The sequence below is a fragment of the Telmatherina bonti genome (assembly GCF_933228915.1).
Source record: "Telmatherina bonti genome assembly, chromosome: 6".
NCBI classification, from domain to species: Eukaryota; Metazoa; Chordata; class Actinopteri; order Atheriniformes; family Telmatherinidae; genus Telmatherina; species Telmatherina bonti.
The window spans coordinates 18864080-18882351 of record NC_136624.1 but is presented as its reverse complement, the minus strand read 5'-3'; the positions used below and the strand labels follow the sequence as shown (position 1 = coordinate 18882351).

At 36.4% G+C, this 18272-nt stretch overlaps 1 protein-coding gene across 1 annotated transcript in view; it reads right to left on the bottom strand.

The window, feature by feature from the left end:
* Positions 1 to 2139: 2139 nt before the first annotated feature.
* The window catches only part of LOC306757420 (serine/threonine-protein kinase 4-like), a gene marked incomplete at its 5' end in the record, with an annotated part of 28603 nt that continues 12470 nt past the window's right edge, over positions 2140 to 18272 (bottom strand). Inside the window, 8 exons of the mRNA XM_079242467.1 lie at positions 2140 to 2315; positions 6687 to 6838; positions 14140 to 14347; positions 14689 to 14820; positions 15079 to 15216; positions 15910 to 16077; positions 16367 to 16531; positions 17240 to 17354. Coding sequence (XP_079098593.1) covers positions 2157 to 2315; positions 6687 to 6838; positions 14140 to 14347; positions 14689 to 14820; positions 15079 to 15216; positions 15910 to 16077; positions 16367 to 16531; positions 17240 to 17354 — 1237 coding nt within the window. The 3' untranslated portion in view covers positions 2140 to 2156. The remainder of the gene's footprint in view (positions 2316 to 6686; positions 6839 to 14139; positions 14348 to 14688; positions 14821 to 15078; positions 15217 to 15909; positions 16078 to 16366; positions 16532 to 17239; positions 17355 to 18272) is intronic.

Genomic DNA, 18272 nt, shown 5'->3' with positions numbered 1-18272 from the left:
GGCAGAAGTGCTGGAAGAATGAGCGGTCCGGCTGATTTGTGGAATGTTGGAAGTAAACTTGGATCAGACCCGGGCCGTCACTCAGAAACCAATGTGCTGGGTCAAATATTTAAACCCAGGAAATAAAAGCTTTCCTGAATCTGGACCATAAATCTGTGACTGCAGGTCTGTTTTTCTGACTTGGGAAGAAAAACAGAAGATGGACACGAAGAATGAATTTAAAACAAACAGTAATGAGGGTCACTGGTGCTTAAAAGAAGGCAAAGCTCTTCACAACTCAGGAACTTTACAATTATTTTGGTGCAAAGTCAAACCAGGAACTCTAAATTATACACCAGATATTTAAACACACATCTGTATTTAAAGGCCAGCAGACCCCAAACCTTTGACTTCCTATTTCACAGTCACGTTTACATCTGGTCATATTTTCCTGCAAACAATCAGAAAGAACCCCCAAATAAAAGGAGAAATCTTTACTTTGCTTCAGTTTCTCCCTAATAATGCTTTGTAGCACATTTTAATGATGATTGTGAAAATAAATCTTGTTTGAAGCCAGTCTTACTTTTCTAAAAGGCTTCTAAATGACACTAAAAGACCGGAAGAAAAATATTATGACAAAATAATTCAAGTTAAAATTGAAAAAAAAAGTCCCCTTATAATCCCTAATATTTTTAGTGCCATTTCAATATTGAGAAGCAAAAACTTTCATGTTTTGTGTCATTTTCGAGCCTGTCATAATGCCCAGATTTATCTTTAGAGCCACTTGTTGGGAAATTCAGTCAAAGCCCCCAGCAGCTCAAAGGAAAAAAAAAGGAAAAAAACAAAACAAAAAAAAAAAAAAAACAAGTGTATTTTCACCCGTTAACTCAGTTGATGCATCTGGGTTGTAAATTTTTTTTAGCAATTAGTTCCGATTGGAGTTTCACTTAGACCACAAAGTTACTTCCTCAAAGTTAAATCCTACAAAATAAAGGCGTAACCCCCACCAGCTGCCCTTGTATAATAGATATTTTAAGGGGGAAAAAATAATACCATGGAAGTTGATTTTCTGACTTGTTCTATTTAAAAATAAAAAACAACCATAACTACAAACACCTGACATATTTAAACCTCTCCACAGAAATATCTCTGCAGTTCATACCTTCAAAGAAGCTGCACTGTAACAAAAATACTTATTTCTATAACTTTCAAATTCCAAAAACTTGTGTAGAACTACAATATTTGAGGCAGAAACCTGTGGTCAGATTATAAAAAATTATTTTTTTTAAGAGCTTTAACGTCACAGACGACATTCAGCAGAGTTGGAGAATGCACGTAAATTTTCATGATTAAAAGAAAAAGCTCCATAGTTTCAAGCAAAGACTAAAGACGTGATCAGATGCAAAAGGGAAAAGATCCGCCACATGGCAGAACAGAAAAGAATCGTTCCATCTCCGCTGTTTTTCGGGACCTGTTAATATTCAGCCTGACTGATATTAAAGACCAAGTCAAACTGTCCAAGACATGAAGAGGAAGTCATGTCCTGGAGAAAAAGAGTAAATCGCATCGTGTTTCAGCATTTTGAGCTGTGAAGGTCGATCTTTTTCTATATTGTCACATTCCGGCAGAAACAAAGGTTTAGCAGCATCACTTTTTGAACAATAAAGGGAATATTTCTGAGGAATAAAAAAAAAAAAGAAGTACCAGAGAAGAAAAGTCAGGAGCTCAAACAATAATGTACCTGGAGAATATGTTTTAAAAAAAAAAAAAAAAAAAAAACCTTAAATGGAGCAAATTGGTTTAAGAATGGCCAAAATGACTCGAAACATATGTGAAAGCTTGAAATGAGCAGAAAGAAACTTAAAGATCCAGATGAGCTGTTGATCATAAAATTGAACTAAAATAGTTAAAAACCAGAAAAGCAAACGTACGGATGACAACTGAAATAAGAAAAGATAAAAGCCATTAACTGTGTCAGAGGTCAGTTCTTTGGAAGATCTAACATTAAGTTCCACAAATTCCCCTGTTTGACATCCAGAGTGACGATAATCACGTTTAGATAGTTCTCCAAACGTCACATCCAAGCCAGGCATCACCGTGAAGGAACATCAGCACACAGCGGTAAAAACCCTGACCTACTGTAGATGTCGGGCTGTAAGAGTGCTGTGGATCTTTCTCTAGAAGTTCTGCTGCAGCCGCTTTTTGGCCTCAATAGCATCAAGGATGGGCTGCCGCTTGGCCTGGTAGCGCTGCCGAATCTCCTCGATCTCCTGCTCCATCTGAGGGTCCAGAGAGGCGAGTCTCAACCGCAGCTCCTCCACCGACCACGTGCTCACCTGGACAAAGACAAGTCCAGCATGATTTAACACGTCACTACTGATGCTGCTCAAGTCGATATTGATGAGTTGCAATGGAACTTATGTAGATATGAAAAGAAACAAACATATTACAGTTTTATTTGACCAAATAACACTCCTCCCCTAAAATCCCAAATATTCAGCTATCTGTTTGTAACATACAAACAGTTAAATTAACATTTTCACAATAAAGCAACCTCATAACTATAAATGGTTGCACTGGTTTACTGAAAGGATATATTTTAATTTAGGAAATTTCTCAAATGGATGGATGTTATCACTGTTTTCAAAATATATATTAAAAACTGGTCTTGACTGTAAACTTTTTTTTGAAGGTGGTGTTGGACTCAGACATTTGCATGAGTGTTAAATAAAACAAGGCAGTCTGAAAAAAATGCAGCTAAAGTCTGCTGTCTGTGCAGCATGATGTGTCAGAACACCAAGGCCACTGCAGCAGCCTTTTGGTTCGACATGGTGAGAGCAACACTGTTTGGTACAAATATCCCCAAAGTGGCGCAAAAACTAAATGTGTGACCTGACCCATGTGCACCCTGCCTCCCCCCCGGCCGCCGTGTCAGGCTCCAACATCCCTGTGACCCTGCATTAACATTAGCAGGTATAGCCAAATTAAAAGATGTGTACATGTGGAAAAACTAATCAATCAATCAATCAAAGTGTGATTACGCCTTAAACCTCAAAATTAACTTTAAATTTGGGCTTTTTTGGCAACAAGTCTGTAACTTATGTTTGAAATGTTATAAAAGAACTTTAGATCAAGGCTGACAATGACTTAAAAACGTTAAACACCAGAAAGATTTCATATAAAAAAAAAAAAGAAAAAACAAAAAGATTCTCTGGTGCCAAGTTCATTAAAGGGACACTTCAGAAAATCTTTCCCACAGCCTAAAATATCTTGTTCATGACAAGAGGAACCAAGGTGTGGGATAAGTGTATCTATTTTAGTGGCTTCTAAAGGCCACATCTATTGACATTTATCCATCCCTCCCTGACTCTGTTGTAGGCCGCTGATCGGGACCTGGTGCCTGCTTCAGCTTTTCCCCAGAGGGTTTCTCCTCTCAGCTCTTACCAGCAGCACAACGCTCTCAAGCTATTTATTACACACAATCAATGCAGCTAAAATAACCCTGGCGTCCAAGTCCACTCCACCCCTAACAGTGTACAGGACATGGAAGATCCATGGAAGAGTCAGGACCTGTGAGGATTTTCACAACTTCTACGAGATAACCCACAGTGAGGAACTGGGATCATCTTAGAAGCTCCAGCTGTTGCTATCTCCTGTTTTTACTACATGACTGTAGTGAGTCGATGCATTCATGATGACAGTATTAAACAATCTGAAAAGAAGCGGTTGCAGACAAGCTGGTGCAGACTGGGATATTTAGCTGCTGACGGGTTCTGCGAGGGACCACTGGTGTATTACTGGGTTTATTCAAGGAGAAATGTAGATGTCGCAGCAAGGAGGGATGGAAAAAGGCAGCAGTGGAGACAAGAGTTGAAAAAGGAAAATTAGAGTGAAAAACAAAAATAGACATCAGTAGGAAAACTCAGAAAAGTGGAGACAGAATGGAGAGAGAAAGCGTCTCTTCTCCGTCTGCATCTTATGAATTATGGAAGTCAGTGCTTTTCAATCGTGTTGTCACATCACTGAATCTGTTGAACATAAAACCAGCTATCATGGTAAACAAGGACGGAGCAGCTGAAAAATGTATGGAAAATGAACACAAGCAGAAAAATCTACCAAGCTACATTCAAACTAAGAGTAAAAGGCAGACATAAACCACGTAGAGACGCTTTTGAAACCTGATAACATGACTGTCCCATTTAGAATAACTGCATTAGAAAATCTCTTGGCAAACACAAGAAAGTTGATGGATCTAAAATTAAACATGGTCAGCGTGAAGCTATCACCAATCTGCTTCAATGAATTCAACACGCAAAACAAAATGTTTTTTATCCTTAAATTTGCAAGTCTAATGGAATAATAAATCCTATCAAGTGGGACATACGGCATCAAGTAAAGCCCATTTGATCTCCTAACTGACAAATACTGTTAACGGCGCAGAAAAACTCATATTTTATGTTTCACCTCTGCTGTCATGGTGGACATGCAGACTTCCTGTTTCAGCATCACACAGATAAACAAGAGAAAGCTTCAAAAGCAAATGAATCCTTTTAAAACTAAATAGAAAAAACATGCTAAATGTAAACTGGGAACAGCTGAAATATAATATCTTCACTGTGTGATAAGGTTAGTACAGATTGTTAGGAATTAAAATGTGTTGGTGTTCAGCCTTTTGCTTCAGTTTGTTCTTCTCCTGCAGAGCAGCCAGGGTTTATTTTTTCCTCCATGAAGTACATTAGACTAAAGGAATTTAATGTTATGCTCATATCTATGCTGCATGCAGAAAATCCCAGACTGGACATGAATTTACATAAACTGCTGAGAGAAAAAAGGGCAAAACAATCAGTTGCAACATTGTGTTTAAGTTGGGGATAAAAAAACAAATCTTTTTGTTTTTTATAAGTAATATTTATGCAGCAGTTTTGCTATACTGTATCTTATGAACATAATCTTTCTGTCAATACAAACAACTCTGAAACTGAATTAAATAATAATGCAAATAAGACAACAGATGAATAATAAATAAACAATAAAACAATGGAATATTCCTGTCAATGGAACATAGACTAGATTGTAAATGGAATAAAAAAATGGAGATGTTTAAAAGTTAGCATGTTTCCCTCCTCAACCTGCGGTTGATGAATTCACCGCCTACAGGCAATACTTTAGGAAACATGTGGACAAACTTTGTTTTTTTTTGTCAAGTTGAAAATAAATGGACCATTTTTTAGGTTGGTGGCAAAGTAAGAGAGATTAATGTACATCCAGACAGCTTACTGTTGAGGCTGTAACAAAAAATCTGCTGTAAAGTTGCTGCTCTGTGGAAAATATTTCATCCACCTCAATTCAGTTTGTTTTCAACAACAAAGAAAGAGAAGTGGAAGATTTAGCAGTTTTTCCTGTTTATTGACTACAAAGCTTTCTAATGGTAAGAAGTCCATAAAAACACTGAATAGCACCATTTCTTACTTATTTGATAAAAACATCTGACAGATTCTGCTGATGGTAAGAAAATGTGCCAGATTGGGATTATTTATCATTACAGAAAATCATTTCCAACCACTGTGTTTGCACCAGTATAAAAACAGAGAAGCAGGAAACCTGATGCCAGTGGCTTTGATTCAATTGTGTCTTTAATTCCTTTGTGATAAAGAACAAGGCATCCATGACATGTGCAGGATTATGTTTCTGTGGCAATAACAAATAAGTTTATTTTATGGCTCAGACATCAGTTCTGCTCCTCATCAGTACTAAAGTCTTCTTTTATTTGGCCTGGGGGCTTCCAGTACTGCTCCCAGTTAGATAATCCTCTTTCTAAAGATGTGTTGTGAATAAAAGCACAGTAACACATAGTTGGGCCATTAAAAATGGATAAGGCCACATCTGTTTGACTTTCCAACTGTGCACACAGACTTTCTATTATTTTATACAAATACACTTAAATAACATTTGATGTTGAACGTTTTAAATTAAATTTAAGCAAAAGTTTTAACATTAACATCAACGGAATTGTAATTTTGTGTTTTTATATATTTATTTTAAATAAATCAACACAATCAAGATATCAAAGAACAACTGAAAGGATTGTGGAATTGTAGCTCCACTAAGCTTTGCAGAGGAAGAGCGACAAGAAGCATCTTCTAAAATATCTAAAGCTAAAACGGCAGCAGGCTAAAGTGGCAAGACAAACCATCTCATATTTAAAAAGGTCACATTTTTAATATTTAATTCGAGCAGCAGTCGTTTGCCCTGTGTAAATGTCTCTGAGGGAGACAAACACCACCTGCTATTTTCACTGTAATACAATTTCCACAGTGACATCGTCTGCACTGAAAAGCCTGGCCAATCAGATACGAGAGTGGAATGTAGTGATGTTAATATCCTGCAGAGCTCCTAAATTAAATTGTTAAAGGTCGTTTCAGAACATTATTGATTGATTGAAGAACAGCAAGCTTTGGTTTGGTTCGACCCAACCAACTTTGCTGATTTGGCTGGCATCACTGAATGCAACGCACGCAGTAAACATAAATGTCCCTTTGTGCTCGTTTCATCCATGCTGACTGAACCTGGACTCAATAAATACCTGCAACCTCTGCAGAAACCGACCCAGGACTTCATGTGGTTAAACTCCTTCTAAATGCACTCAAATGCAGGGGTTACTGAAAGTTAGTAAGTCTAACCAGTGTGATAAAATGTGTATTACTTACCACTTCAAGATCTCCTTCAGAGGGAACTTTGCGGTTATCTGCGTTGTTTTCTCCTTTGCGTCCTCCATCATTATGACTATTTGCCTCCTTCTCTTTCTGCTCAAAGTACTCCAGGAACGATGGCTTGGTCGGTTGCATCGTTTCATCTCTCCCTGCAGAATGCAAAACCAAACCAACATTTAGTCGACCACAGATGATGCACGGCGGATTTTAACCCACTTGTGTAAACTTAGCAGACTTAACAAATAAAAATCTGTTTAAAAGTCCATTTTCAATCTGACATCCAATCACAAGATTACAACAAATCTGGACACAAATAGCTCAGACACAGCTTACAGCAATTCCACCAGCCTAAAGACAATTTACCTTCAACAATCAATGAAGTGTTACATTATTAAAGCAGCAATAAACAGAAATAAGATCCCCATAATATATCCACATTAAAGTCATTAATCTTTAAAAGTAGACATGAATAGTTTAGAGACTATTAAAGGTAGAAATAAAACAACAGCTGCCTTATTGCATTACTGATCCACAAGATTAAGGAAATAGTGGGGCACAGACAAACAACAACATGCACATACAACGTAGTGGTTTAAAGTTGGTTAAAGTGCTTATTCCAGCATGGTGTGATAAAACTGAAATGTATTGACGATCTTGGCACATCTGTTTGCCGTATGCAGATCTGCAGCACTGTTTTATTTAACAATTAATTTTAAATCAAATAATATATTTTTTTATTTTTACCCAACTTTACACAGATGAAAATGTAGTTATGAACATTATACAGCATGTCTGTAATGTTCAATCTAAAAATGTGTTTTCTGGAAGTGTGAAAAAAATAAATAAAAACCCTTATTTGTGTGTTGAGGAGTGGGACACCACATCATATATTATATAACTTATAATCACATACTGTAAGCAAATTGTACAAGCAGCATGGATCTGGAAGTCATTTCTACATATGTTTGCATGGGTTTGCCACAGCTACACAGCAGTTTGTGTGGACTTACTGTCACAAATATTTAATCAGCAAATTTCTGATTTGGATTTGTGTGTGTGTAATTAGCTGTGGTCCTACAGAGGCTAGCATTTCCATCCCCACAGTGTGCACAATATGCACTCACTATGAAAGCTGTGATAACGGTTACCAGTTGTGCCAAAAACTCACAATCTCAACTTTCTAACAAGTTGACACAACATTCATTGATCCAATGTGAGAAATGTTCACTGATTTGCAGAGTGGCATTACTCCTCTGATGTCAAGTCTTCACTTACCCCACTAAAGCCGGGGAAACTCTGATGTCACACCAGGAGGAAATTAGAGCTGGTTTATGTGTGTACTTAAATAAATTTATGACCAGTAATGAGGGAATACAGATAGAAAAGCTATAACTCGAATGCCATGACTGTGACTCAGCGTTGTCTCACGTAATGACCACAGACTTATCTAGAGTGTGACCAAGGTGGGACGCACAGCTTTACGATGCACAAGTCAAAGGTGTCGATGACTTAACAGTGCATTCTGCTGATTTAATCTGAAGTGATAGAAGTTCGGGTTGAGCTGCCAAGAAGAATCCAGGATCTGGAAGAGCTTCAGCAGACTTAACTTCAGCAACACAGATGTCTGCCAACACAACATCCTGAACTATAAAAATGTTTGTCTAATTTATAGTTTTTAGGTCAGTCAGACCTTGTTTAAACATGCAGCATATCCCTGCCTATAAATGGCAGGGATAAAATCTATGATCTAATTCAATTTTAGTTTGACATCCAGTGTCATCTGATTGGTTAAAGACTCCTTTAGTCTGACCTGCTTGCATTTTGCTCGAACCATTTCAGGTCAGAATGAAGGAAGCAAGCCGGCATACAACATTTTACGTCTTATTTGTATATTTATGCACGCTGTTTCTGTCCTACATGATGCAGGTTTAGGCAAAGATGCTCAGTTTTTATAAAAGATATAAGATCCATGTTGAAAATTAGCTAAATTTTGGATGTCATAGCCATTCTCCAACTGAATATTAGGAAAGATGATGTATCTCCTTTCTTCTTTCAGCTCATTTGTCTGTTACAGGTCAATTTGGGAAATATTTTACTAGAAAAAGCCATTTTCCAGTATCATTACATTCTCACAAACCACAGCACACTAAAGCAACACTGCATCTAAAAGTTCTTTCCATTAATTATCAATCATTTAACTTTAATTTGCAGCAAATCCTTTAAAAAAAAAAAAAAAAAAAAAAAAAATCAACTCTACATGACCAGAGCAGACACACATGATATCCAGTTTGTAACCAAGGTCTTTCTTTTTAAAATACAACCTTAATAAATCTGCGGACGTCACAGAGGACCAAGACGACCAGAGGAACTGAGAACAGTGGGAACAATGGGAGAAAAAAATGTTTAGATGACTAATTTTACCTAAACGTTTTTGAGCCACTAAATGGATACTCTTTATTTTAGTCCCACATAATTTATTTTATCAAAACAAGCAAAGACAGAAAAATATTTCACCCGTCATCTTTTCTTTAAATTCTGACAGTAAATGCTTTATATGGCAAATGTGGTAAAGACGACGTTGTTCAGGTCAGGTTTACGGGGATCAACAAGCTCCGATTGAACCAATGAGAATTATGCACAAAAATGACAAGAACTTCTCACTTGTTATTCGTGATCCTCACCCAGTGGCAGACCCATCATTTTGTTCCTCCTGTTCTGACGCTGATGAGCTTGACTGTCAACTGGGATTTTCTGACCAATTACAGTCGTATCACAACAGGAAGTTGGCATGGGTCATGTTTACTTTTACTTAGAAAGTACTTTTTCCCTTTTTCCCTAATTTCCCTAATTCATTACACATTTAGTCATGATGCATTTTAAATGTTAAAATGATCATTTGAGGATTGTGGTAATAAAGATTCTGACTGGCAAATAATCAGGCAGCTGGCAACATTCCCACAAGACACTTTAGAGCTCATAAACCCAATATTTAGGAAAATGCAGGTTTTACACTTAAAACAAACACATGAAACCCCAACAGACTCCATGAAACTGCCATCTCCACCTACCTATTCCCACAACTTAATTAAATTTTCATAAGGTGTAAATGTGAGAGATGTGCAAGCACAAAATGCTTTTTTAATGAGCTTCTTGTCAGTGAGGGTTGTGTATTCATTAGAAGTGAGAACATTGCTCACTGTGTGGTTTGTACTCGTGAGCTACTTTGTAACAACATGCAAGCTATATACAGTGTAATATCCTTTTAATCATATTCAGGCATCTGGTAGTTCCAGAGCTCTGTCGCAACCCGGACCTAGGAAACTTGACCTGACTTATTCAGACTTAAACTTGAGGGTTTTCTGCAGAATTTAAGACTGTCAAAGAAAACTTAAATGTCTCAGCTTCTACAAGACACGATCGATAAAAGCTTTGGGGCTGAACATTCGACTTTTATTAAAATAAATGACTTTGACCTATAAATATTGAAAATAGATTAATATGTTTGTGTGTATTGAAAATGATGATGCAAAAATAAATGTTTCTCAAATAACACACAATCGGCGACGGTTTCTGTGCCGTTTGTCTGCGAGACACAGAAACATTAAAAGTGACATTTTGCCTGCATCCATCTTGTAGGTATCTGGATAACAGTGTCTTTACTATATCATTTCCTTCACTCCAATAAATGCCAATGTTGTGATTTAAAATGGCAATAAAGCAGCTACTATCCACACACAAGTTGCCTTGGTGAAACTGCATCATCCTGTTCTGCTGTTATATCCATTATGTTATTCTTTCTCACACACTTGTTGCATCATTCATGGGGAGGGGGGGTGTTGAGGTATTATTTTTCCTTTGAGATGTTGACTGGACAGCCATGCAGTGAACTACTTGGATGCATGTGAGATGGGATATGTTCCTGTATAAATTTCATCATCTCATGGGTTGTTCCGTCCCACTGACTCTTTATAACAGCACTGCATGTTTCTTCCAGCAACTGTCAGCATGTTTGGGAGTCAGCCTTAAGAAATCCAACTGAGATGCAGATGTTGAGATTAATACTCTGGAGCTACAGCAGCTGTGGATAATGAAGAATGAAAAGTTTTATTATCGATTAAAGACCAATAAAGTGACGGTTAATGGCTAATCAGTGTAAATTAAAAGACTTTTTATTTTCCAGTACCATTAGGGAGGATCAATAGCTCTTCTAATGTCTTATCTTAATCTTTAGGGCCCCAGCGGCATCAGACTGCAGCCATTAGTTTGAGACACATGCAAGTAACTCTGTACCAAAATGTAAAAAAAGAAAAAGGAAAAAAAAAAACCCTCTAAAATATTCTTACAAGAATGAAAAACAGCAGAGAAATACACTCACGCTAACAAACGACTGCAGGATATCGGGAGTCGAATTAAATTATGAAGTCTAAATGTTCCTGTGTTAATGCAGTTTAAACTGGCAGCCAGTAGAGATCAATACTAACTCAATGGTAGGACATCAGACAGGAGACACTGTGTGTGTTTGTTTTTACTTAGGAGTGTGTGTGATTAAGGTAAGTAAATACTGGAATTGTGTGCGCATACATCTGAAAATAGTGTTTATAAATGCATGTGCACATTTCTTAGTCTCACATGAGCCATTTATACAGTGTTTCATTCACTGAACATATTCTACTAATATTACCCAGGTCTGAGCTCATGCCTCGCTGCAGAGATTGGACATCAATTGTGTTGTTTGTTCACTCAAATAAAGCTTAACTCTGTTAATGACGGTAAATGCTACAAAGCTTCCCTGGTTTAAACTTAAACCTCATTAGATCCAGTGTAGGAGTTGTGATATTACACCATAAACTTCCAGAGTAGCTTTGTTCTCATCAGGGGAGCTTTCTGGCAATGTTCAGACACTCTGGGGTGTGTATAATTTGAGTCACACAGAGTAAAAGTAAATTTACACACGGGCACAAATCCAAAGTAAGTGTGCTGCAGTGCCTCACTGGGGTTAATTCTTTGCATAGAAAAACAAACATAACACACCCACGGACAGGCAGCACTGATGAAGAGAGCCCAACTTTTATTAAAAATCCCTTCCAAAGGCTCCCAACACTTCCAACTCCCACACTGCAGACTCCAAGAGACTGATGCTGCGACATATTTCTCTAAAAAATTATCAAGAAGTTAATATATTCCATGGTAGCAGTTAGTGCTGTATTGTTTGTTGTTTTTTTTTTTTGCCTGGATATGCTACTCTTCATTTTCTTTGCTCCACATGAATCTATTATTAAGACAACCCGATTAAATTAAGATCGCATAACAGATAGGAACTATCACATGACCATGTTATATACAAAGTGTATCTGTTCAAGTACAGAACAATAAATTAAGCTGTACTTAAACAAGGTTACTGTCATGTGTAAATAAATCAGTCATGAATCCTGCTTTTATTGACGTTCAGAAACTCCAGTAACATGAATCTTGTTAAGCAGCATTATTAACCATTTAATCAAGTTTAAACAAATGTTTATGAATGCAAATTTACTAAATCAGGATGAACTGAATGCACAATTGTCCAAGACCATTTAATACCTTTTAAGACTTTAATCTAAAATGAAAAAGTGAAAACTGAAACAACAGCGGTAGCCATCAATATCTGATGGCTATCGCTTGTTGTGACGTTCTGCACAAGTCTGGTAATGACCCATTCATTAGAATCAGGTGTGTTTCTGCAGGAAACATCTAGTACTTGCAAGATACTAGTCATAATTGAAGTTTCTACAGAATGAATACACCTTTTTCTCATTTATAAAGGTACTATAAACACACATGCAAAACAAAGTGAACTTTCAGTTCACCGCCTAGTCAGGTGGCGGTCACAATGTGCCCCCTGGTGGATAAAGAATTCTACCTATTTTTAATGGGGCTTTTTACACTGTGGCATGAGTTTGAGAGATTAATGGGTTGCAAAAGACGTTCTAAAATATTTCATTTCAAGAACTACAAGTACACTTTGCTATCTTCTATTGTTTATTCTCCTTAAGGTGATTGAACCTTTGTTTTTATACTGCCTGACAGTCATTAACAGTTGGGATTGTTAAAAAAAAAAGTCTTTAATATGAACACAACAGTCCAAAATAATGTGAATAAATAGAGGAGAATATGGAGCTAAAACGAAAAGCAGTTCCAATTGTCCAACCTTGCAGTAAGGGCCCATGTGAACTATGTCTGTATATTTCCTTATTAGTTGATTCTTCATCAATCATTAAAATACTTGAGTATACATGATATACTGCAGTACAAGACTGAGCAAAATTTAATCCATTTCAGATATCAAATATGAAACATTACTGGCTTCATTAGTTCATTAACATGATTGAAATTTATCATACGATCAAAGGTTACTTTCACACTGATGGCCTTTTTGGCTTCCTTTAAACAAGCAAACTGAGTGATGAGGAGAGTCAAAGCCTATATAATATATTTGCCAAGGCTGAGTACTATATGAAGAGAGGTACAATGTATAAGATCACAGTTTTAATGGTAAATTTTAAAGAACATTTCCATTTGACTGATAAGTGCTTTGTGTTATAAAATGTTCAAGAAAGCAGAGAGGCTGACGTACCAATATAATGCAAATATATAATTTTTTCCATTTACTTTGCTCAGGCTTTTTGAAAAAATGCTGAGGTGATGTTTTAGGAAAGTTTGGACTGTGCTGTTGTTTTAGTAAATCAATTCATTCATTCAATTTCTATCCCGCTTAGTCCACTTCAAGGTCGCAAGGAAGCTGGAGCCCTTCCTAGCAATTAGCAGGCAAGAAGCAGAGTACACCATGGACAGGTCACCAATCCATAGCAGTATAAATATATATATAGATTTTTTATTTATTTATTTATTTTTTTTAAGATTTGCCGAGCCAACATCTACAGCCAAATGTTCAGTTCCATATGTTAATGCGTATGCATGCAGCTAAGACCTCAGCATGCTGCATCAGACGTGAAACAAACATGTTCAGAAACCATCTGATTAATGGAGAGGAAGGAGTGTCTGAAAGTGGCTTCAGATTAATCACATCATGTAGAAAACATAAAAAAAAATGTTTTTTTTTTAAATTGCCAACAAACTCTGCATGAGGTTCATTCTTACCATCATGGCGTTTGTGTGAGATATGATGATGAATATGTGAGCAATGAATGAGGAGGCAGGCAGTAGTTAGAACAGAAGGCAATTAGCTACTTGACACTTCACACACATTCATGTTCATTTTTACTGGAGATTTTCCATCCAGCTGATGGAGGGAGTGTATTGTTTTCAGAAAGTATGATATGTAAGACAAGAACAGGCAGCAGTGCACAAATTAATCTAAAAAAAGCAACAATAGGTAAAACAAACAAATAATGCAAGTCTAATAATTTAATGAACAGCAAAGCCGTAAGTGACGATGACTAGAGGAACTTACTTTTCATAGTTCCTGCTTCTTCATCATCATCATCAGAGTTGATAACCATGGTGCCAAGCCGTGACTGCATGGTTCCTGTGTCTTCGTGCTCAATCATTGTCCCAGCTGTGCTACCCAGTGAACTTGTTAAAGAACCAGCAGCTCGTATGGTTCCAGAGTCACCTGTTCCAGCACGCACCATGGTCCCCTGGTCCACCTCGTCCTCGTCCTGAAATACAGAAAATTGAGCTACAATGAACTTTAACTTAAATGTTAATGATTTTAAAATCAGTAACCAATGAATGAAATAAAATGACAAACCAATAGATGTGATGAGCACAGTAAATTAACAATGAAAACATTCCTGTGATCTAACTTAATCTGTTCTCTGCTTTCAGTGGATGGAGTTCAGAGGATAAAGACATTCTGACGACATTTTAAGATTAAAGCAGGTCACTTTTCAAAATCATATCTTAAATGAAAGCTTTTGTTTAATGAGTCTCGAATTTAATACTAAATTATCGAAAACTATCCATCCAAATTATTTATATATTTTATTAGAGTTATTACTGAATTGTCATCGTCTTCTGCATCTTGTTCTCTCTGTTCTGCCTCTTCTTGTCTCTTCAGTTTGATTTCCATGGCATCTGTGATCAAGGCTCTTAGGATGGAGTTGGGCTTGGCTGATTTTATAAATGGATGCTGAGGACAGAAAAAAAACACAATTACTTTGGAAATGGTGCAAAAATTGTTTCCCTGAAACCTCCTTCCAATCTGACTTAACTCTAATTCCCATCAAATCTTATTTAATCACGGTTATTTTTAAGTTAGAAATACAAATGTATATTAAATGTCTTGTAATCTATAAATGTCAATAAATTCTTAATGAGTTGTGTAACTTATGTGTGTGGGGTAAGTTTGATTTTGAAGACTTGTTTTGCACTGGTATTACTGTGTTACCTGTAACAACTGAGTGGCTGTAGACCTGTTTTCTGGATTCTTTACCAAACACTGGCTGACAAAATCTTTAAAATTTTCCGACCACAAATCTGGGTTTCGAAACGTTGGGGGAGGGTTGGTGGGAATCATGAAGATCGCCTACGGAAACAAATGCAATTCAGTTCATCTCAGACAAAGCTGTGCAGAAAAGGGACATAAACATAAACACAGGGGCTGTCAGTCATTAAAAATGTTGATTGCGATTGCATGAGTGTCCAGAGTTAACTCACAAATAATCACAGCATATCAGTCCAAATGCATCATATCAGGATACTTACTATGTTTTTTATATTCCTGTAAGCTGCTGTGAACCTGCTGATATTATATTATGCTTATGTTTACTCACCTGAGGTTGAATGACTACACACAAACCATGCACACACAACCTCATAACACACAGACTCTCTCAAACCACTTCTGACAGCCTTATCTAGAAACAAACATACTATATGCGGGAGTCAATTCCCCACAGTGGTCTAGCACTGTTTCCAACTTCTGTTTCATACTTTAATTGTATCCAGAAGGAGGGCAATTTTTGCCCCATGATGCAGATTCCATAGAAAATTAATGGAGAAGAAGCAACGTTGCGCCCCATTTGTCAAGCCCATTTATTGTGCATCAGAAAAACTTATTTATAAATAAATAGAGCTGTCAAAAGGAATTTGCATTAAGTTTGACAGCCTTAATAAATAGTAATAAACGTGCCTCTCTGAAGCTTCGCCCAATGCAGACTTAAGCTATTCATTGCTGCGTATATACAAACAAATGCTAGAAAAACCAACTCCTCCTCACCCTCATTGGATGTATGTCAGCGTACGGTGGCTTCCCCTCAGCCATTTCTATAGCTGTTATCCCCAATGACCAGATGTCAGCTACGCAGTTGTAGCCAATCTCTTGGATGACCTCTGGAGCCATCCAGAACGGCGTGCCGATAACTGTGTTTCGCTTTGCCATGGTGTCCTAAAAGGAAAAAAAAAGAAGAATGGAGGACAAAAAAGGTATTTTCAGTTGTGGAGCTAAAGCAGTGTCAATGGATTACAGGAAACAGACTGCTGGTCTATGTTTTTACAAAACAATGCAACAACATTTCTAAGACTTTTCCAGGACATAACACTGCCACTCCAACCCCAACAAGCCACTCATATCTCCTTACTGCTTCTGTGATAGGACAAGGTAATGTTTTCTTAAACTCAGTAATAGTTGAACATTTTTTAAATGCAAAGATAACACAGATTTGACATGTTCTTACTGTGAGCTGTCCAGCAACCCCAAAGTCAGCCAGTTTGGCCTGACCCTCTGAGTTCAGCAGGATGTTGCCTGCTTTGATATCTCTGTGGATCTTCCTCATGAAGTGAAGATACTCCAGACCCTTCAGTGTTGAGTGCAAAACTGTGGCTATCTCCTCTTCTGTAAGCTACGAGGAATATACACACACATACACATGTAACAAATGGTTAGGACAGATGTAGGGAGATGTTTCCCAGACTCCACAGATTCATTGAGCTACGTTCTGCTTCTTTCAGATACTTTTGGTTTACTTAGAACGATATCACAAGACAAATTACTTGAAACTGATATATATGCATGACAATCGAGTCCAGTTATTGACAAAAGAAAGACAAAACTGGTCTTAGATGTCATCTTCTCTGTAAAACTTTAACTTGGTAAGCTGAAAAAATTTTGCATTACACTGCATTAACTCACTTATGATGCTTTTGTTTCGCACTACAAACTTGGCTTCTGCACATAACACAGCAGAGGCTAAAACTGCCTTAAAATTCCATGACAATGTCAAATGATGTTCTGTCTACTATAACCGTAAAAACTACCTGTCAGTAATAAATGAGGCAGAAAACTTAAGGTTAACAGCCTGGCTCTTGTAATTGAATATGGTTATATCTGCAGCCATAACACTCAGGCCTCTTCTTTAAGTACTGATATCTCAAACATGTTGAAGTAAGAACTTGTGGCAGAGCTTAAAGAAATAAACTGAGGGATCAAAAAAGTAAAAATGATAAACAGGCAGACAATAAAAAATATCTTTCCTTCGTTTTGACATACAATGCTGCCTGCTATACTCTTGCATATATTTACAGAGGGGTGTGTGTGAGTATTACATTACCGTCTTGTTACGTATTCGGATGATATCGGATACTGAGCCAGCACCACAATATTCCATGACAATCCACAGGTCGCTGTTTTTGAAGTAGCTGCCATAGTACCTAACCACATGGGGACTGAAAACCGAAAAGTTTTTTATGTAGATATGCATCCAAAAAAAAAAGAAAACATACAACAAAATTAGTATACATAAAAGAAAAAAGATTTAAGAAAACAAAACGTACTAAACCCCACCAGCTAGAGCATTGCTGCATTCCATGTTTTCAGCTGAAATGGCTTTTTAAATAGTTTCACATTGCCTGAGTGTTAAAATGCAGCTCTAACAAAAAAAGTGAAGTATATCTCTTCATTAAGCCAAAGGTGCAATTTTAAATATATATACACATATACATATACATATATATATATACATATACACATATACATATACATATACATATACATATATACATATACATACATATATATATATACATATACATATACACATATACATATACATATATACATATACATATACATACATATATATATATACATATACATACATATACATATACATACATATACATACACATATATATATACATATACATACACATACATATATACATATACATACACATACATATATACATATACATACACATACATATATACATATACATACACATACATATATACATATACATACACATACATATATACATATACATACACATACATATATACATATACATACACATACATATATACATATACATACACATACATACATACATATATATACATATACATACATACATATATATACATATACATACATACATATATATATATATATATATACATATACATACATACATATATATATACATATACATACATACATATATATATATATATATACATATACATACATACACACATATATGTACACATATACATACATACACACATATATATACATATACATACATACACACATATATATACATATACATACATACACACATATATATACATATACATAC